Source organism: Asparagus officinalis, chromosome 5 (assembly GCF_001876935.1).
Source record: "Asparagus officinalis chromosome 5, Aspof.V1, whole genome shotgun sequence".
In the NCBI taxonomy this organism is placed as follows: Eukaryota; Viridiplantae; Streptophyta; class Magnoliopsida; order Asparagales; family Asparagaceae; genus Asparagus; species Asparagus officinalis.
The window spans coordinates 46,783,180-46,787,203 of record NC_033798.1 but is presented as its reverse complement, the minus strand read 5'-3'; the positions used below and the strand labels follow the sequence as shown (position 1 = coordinate 46,787,203).

At 38.8% G+C, this 4,024-nt stretch overlaps 1 protein-coding gene across 1 annotated transcript in view; it reads right to left on the bottom strand.

The window, feature by feature from the left end:
* LOC109841793 (chitin elicitor receptor kinase 1-like) overlaps positions 924-4,024 on the bottom strand; it is a 6,507-nt gene continuing 3,406 nt past the window's right edge. Inside the window, exons 3-5 of the mRNA XM_020410733.1 lie at positions 2,299-2,406; positions 1,688-1,987; positions 924-1,151 (exon numbers count right to left, since the gene is read on the bottom strand). Of these exons, the coding sequence (XP_020266322.1) occupies positions 924-1,151; positions 1,688-1,987; positions 2,299-2,406 (636 nt within the window). The remainder of the gene's footprint in view (positions 1,152-1,687; positions 1,988-2,298; positions 2,407-4,024) is intronic.

The following is a 4,024-nucleotide window of genomic DNA, read 5'->3' as shown; positions in this document are numbered from 1 at the left end:
GTTGTAACGTTTGAAGTTGTAACAGATTTCGAAAGCAATGAAAACAGCGACTTTCACCGAAAACATGGTCTTTCAGTGTTTGGTCGTAGCTTCTTATTGTAATCATACGACACTGACATTTTTGACAGGTCGTAGTAGTCATACTTTCTTAGCATGCTCTTAACATAATAAGATGGCACAATCTAATACCCTCTTCAGAGTATATAATATTGATTCTGAGAATCACATTTGCAGTTCTAAGGTCCTTCATGCTGAACTGTGCTGAAAGAAATTTCTTGGTAGATATTATCCACATAAAGGCATATAACCACCACATTTCCTTCAGCGACCTTGATGTATAGACACTTATCAGATTTACCGACTTAATACCCATTGTTGCAAACTACCCCATCGAACTTCTCATGCTAGAGTTTCAGTATCTACTTAAGTCCATATAGAGACTTAACAAGTTTACAAACTTTACCAGCTGGAGCATCAAGTCCTTTTGGTTTTTCTATGTAGATCTTTTCTGTGAGATCTCCATTGAGAAAGGTAGTCTTCACATCCATCTGATATATGACAAACTTTTTTTTCGTCGCCTATGCGATAAGCACTCTGATGGTAGTAATCCTGCAAACTGGTACATAGATATCAAAGAAATTTATTTCTTCTCTCTGAGAGAATTATTTTTCCATCAGTCTTGCTTTATACTTCTCAATAGTACCATCAGAACGAAGCTTTTTCTTGAAGATCCACTTGCAACTGATAGGACTTGCACTTTCAGGTACTTTCACCACCTCCCAAGTGTGATTTTGGATTAATGAATCCATCTCATCATTTATAACTTCTTTTCACAGAAGGATGTCTGTTGACCGTATTGCTTCTTGGAAAGTTTATGAATCTCCTTCCATATTATAGGTGATGAAGTCATCTCTAAAATCTTTCTATCTCCTGACACGCTTGGAAGGTAGTTCGGTAATTCCTTCATCATTGACACTTTTAGTTTTTTGTGAAACTAGCTCCTCTGGTGCTTCTGATGTACCGGCATTCTCTGGTATATCTTTGAGCAAGTATTCTGCATATCGAGCTTCAATGATCTCTGGTGCATCTAACGTACCAGCATTCTCTGGTATATCTTTGAGCAATAAACCTTTATCCTTGATAAACTTATTCTAAAAGAATTCTGCATCCCGAGCTTCAATGACGGAGTTAGTTCTAAGGTCCAGGAATCTGTAAGCATCACTATCTTCAGCAAAGCTAATAAGCACACACATGTTTGCCTTTGGTCCGAGCTTAGGCCTTCTGATATTTAGAACTCGAACATATGCGAGATACCCCCACACTTTGAGACTATCCAAAGGATCTGGATATCCCAACCATAATTGATGAGGAGTACTGTCAATTTTGGAATAGAGTATTCTATTCAGAATCTAGTTTTCCATCAGCATAGCCTCTCCCCAATAGCAGGTAGGTAGACCAGATGTGATTAGCATCGAATTCACCATCTCGGTCAGTGTGCGATTCTTTCTTTCTGCAATCCCATTAGATTGCGGAGAATACAGAGCAATAGTTTTAGCAATGATTCCATGCTCCTTAAAGTGTGCTTCTGACTCCTTAGATCGGTACTCTCCTCCTCTATCGCTCATGAGTTTTTTTACCTGAAGTCCAAGCTGCTTCTCCACACGAGTCCGAAACTCGATAAACTTACTGAAGGCTTCATCTTTAGATTTTGGTAGGTAGACGTGGCAGAAGCGAGAATGGCATCAATGAAGGTGATGAAATACTTCATGCCACCTCGAGTGACAAAGCTCTTGAAGTCACAAGCATCTGAGTGAATCAGATCCAGTAGGTTGGTGCTCCTTGTGACACTTGAAAAGGGCTTCCTTGTCAGTTTCACTTGCGAGCAGACTTCACACTTCTCAGGTTTGTTACCCTCATATTTTAAAAGTGATCCTAACTTCTCCATGCTAGATAATTTTCTATAATTTACATGTCCCAGTCTATAATGCTATAACACATAGGAGTAAGCAGAAGAGGATATTTCATTTATAACTGAGTTGGGTATAATAGTACTGATCTTATACATGCCATTAGTATGAAATATATTTCCAAAATATATTTTCTTAAAAGATAACACAACCTTTCCTCCTTAGAAATCCAGCCTCATACCTGTGTCACATAGCAGGCTTCCAGAGACTAAGTTTTTGGCAATTGAGGAAACATATTTCACATCCTTCAATGTGATAATCTTCCCTGAAGAGTGAGTTAGCACCATAGTCCCAGTTCAACAAGCACTATAGAACGATTAGCCATTGATACGTTCTCTTTGGCAGCAACATAAGAAGAGAACAAATCTATGTTGGAGCAGACATGACAGGGTGCACCTGTGTCTAACCACCAACCATAGATGTTGTTGGGAGTTGTAACCTGAAAGAGCATATCATCACAATTGTCAACTTGATTAACATTGTGTGTTGTTCCCTTCTTTGGTACTTAATAGTCCTTGACAAAATGTCATTGCTTCCCACAGTTAAAGCATTTGCCGCTCTTGTTAAACTCTTTCTTTTGAACATTTAGATTCTTCTGGTTTTGGTTCTTTTTTTTGTTAAATGACTTCTTCTTCTTTTCAGAAGAAGAACTAGTACCATTCTCAGAGTTAGCAACTACCATGTTAGTAGACGCCTGCTACTTAGCAAGGAGCTCATTCTTCGTACAAGTCCGAATCTCATCCTCGATCCGAATGAACCTCTTCAAATCAGATAAAGTCACATGTCATTTCCTTCTCCGAATGTCAGTGGAGAATGACATCCAAGATGGAGGAAGCTTATTGATAATTACACCAGAAATAAAGGTTTGACAAAGATTGATCTTTTCATCATTCAGTTTCATAACAAGCTTTATAAGCTCTTTGATTTGAGGCAAAACCTCAGTGTCATCTTCGAATTTGAAGTCTAGAAACTTGTCAATGAGGTAAGACTTGGACAGCTTCTCCTCATCCTTATACTGGTCCTCGAAAATATTCTATATTTTCTTTGCAGAGAGCTTGTTAGTGTAAGCATCTGCTAAATGATCGGCCAGGAAGTTAAGGAGATAACTCCTGCAGAAGTGATCATCTCTAGCCCAAGAGGCTTCAGACTCAAAATTTTCTTCGGGGTCGGGTTTCTCCTCAGAGTCCACATAGTAGATTTTCAGGAGTTGCATCCCGAAAATTACTTTTCGACGCCATGCGTTAAAGTTGAATCCGTCAAAGTCTTCTAACTTAAGACAATCCACTCCAAGTGTCCTCGCATGATCCATTGTAGATCAGAAATATTGGTTTAAGATTGTTGACGCCTGTGGCTAAATCTGGAATAAAATAGATAAATCTGTTAGATAGCTGAAGTGCTATATTTTTAAAACTTTTTCAAGTTTAGTTGCTGTGTGTTTATAAAACGTTATGCTTAAAGTAATATTTGGCCTACTCCGGTGTAAGGATCCCAAGGCCAAACTGCTTTCAGGAATAGCAGTACAGTACACTGGTGTGTACTGACCAAGTACTGTCAAGATCTCCTCGATCTATAAGACCTTTCTGTCAAGGCAAAGATCTCCTCGATCTGTTAAACCTTACGGTTCAAAACCTTTCGGTTCAGGCAAAAATCTCCTTGATCTGTTAAACCTTTCGGTTCAAAAAACCTTTCGGTTAAGATAAAGATCTTTCAATCTGTAATAACCTTTCGGTTCAGAGCTCTGTTCCTTCGGGCACAGACTAAAGCTTGCACGCTTTCAAACTTTACAGCAGCAACACAATAGCTTAAACACTTCTTAATATGTTTTTCGTATCTTTAGAGCTGCTCCAAAGAGCTCTATTTATAGGCATTTATGGTCAGCTCAAGGTTCATTTGACTATTACGAATCACAATGACAACTATGATTGTAATAACAAATGACTTAATTACTGTAACTGCTGCATGAAGAAATGTTTGAATGCGAGGGTCGCGTTACTATGCAACACAAGGGTCGCTACCAGCCTCGCGTGAATACAAGGGTCGCGTTCCCTCTTTCGAAC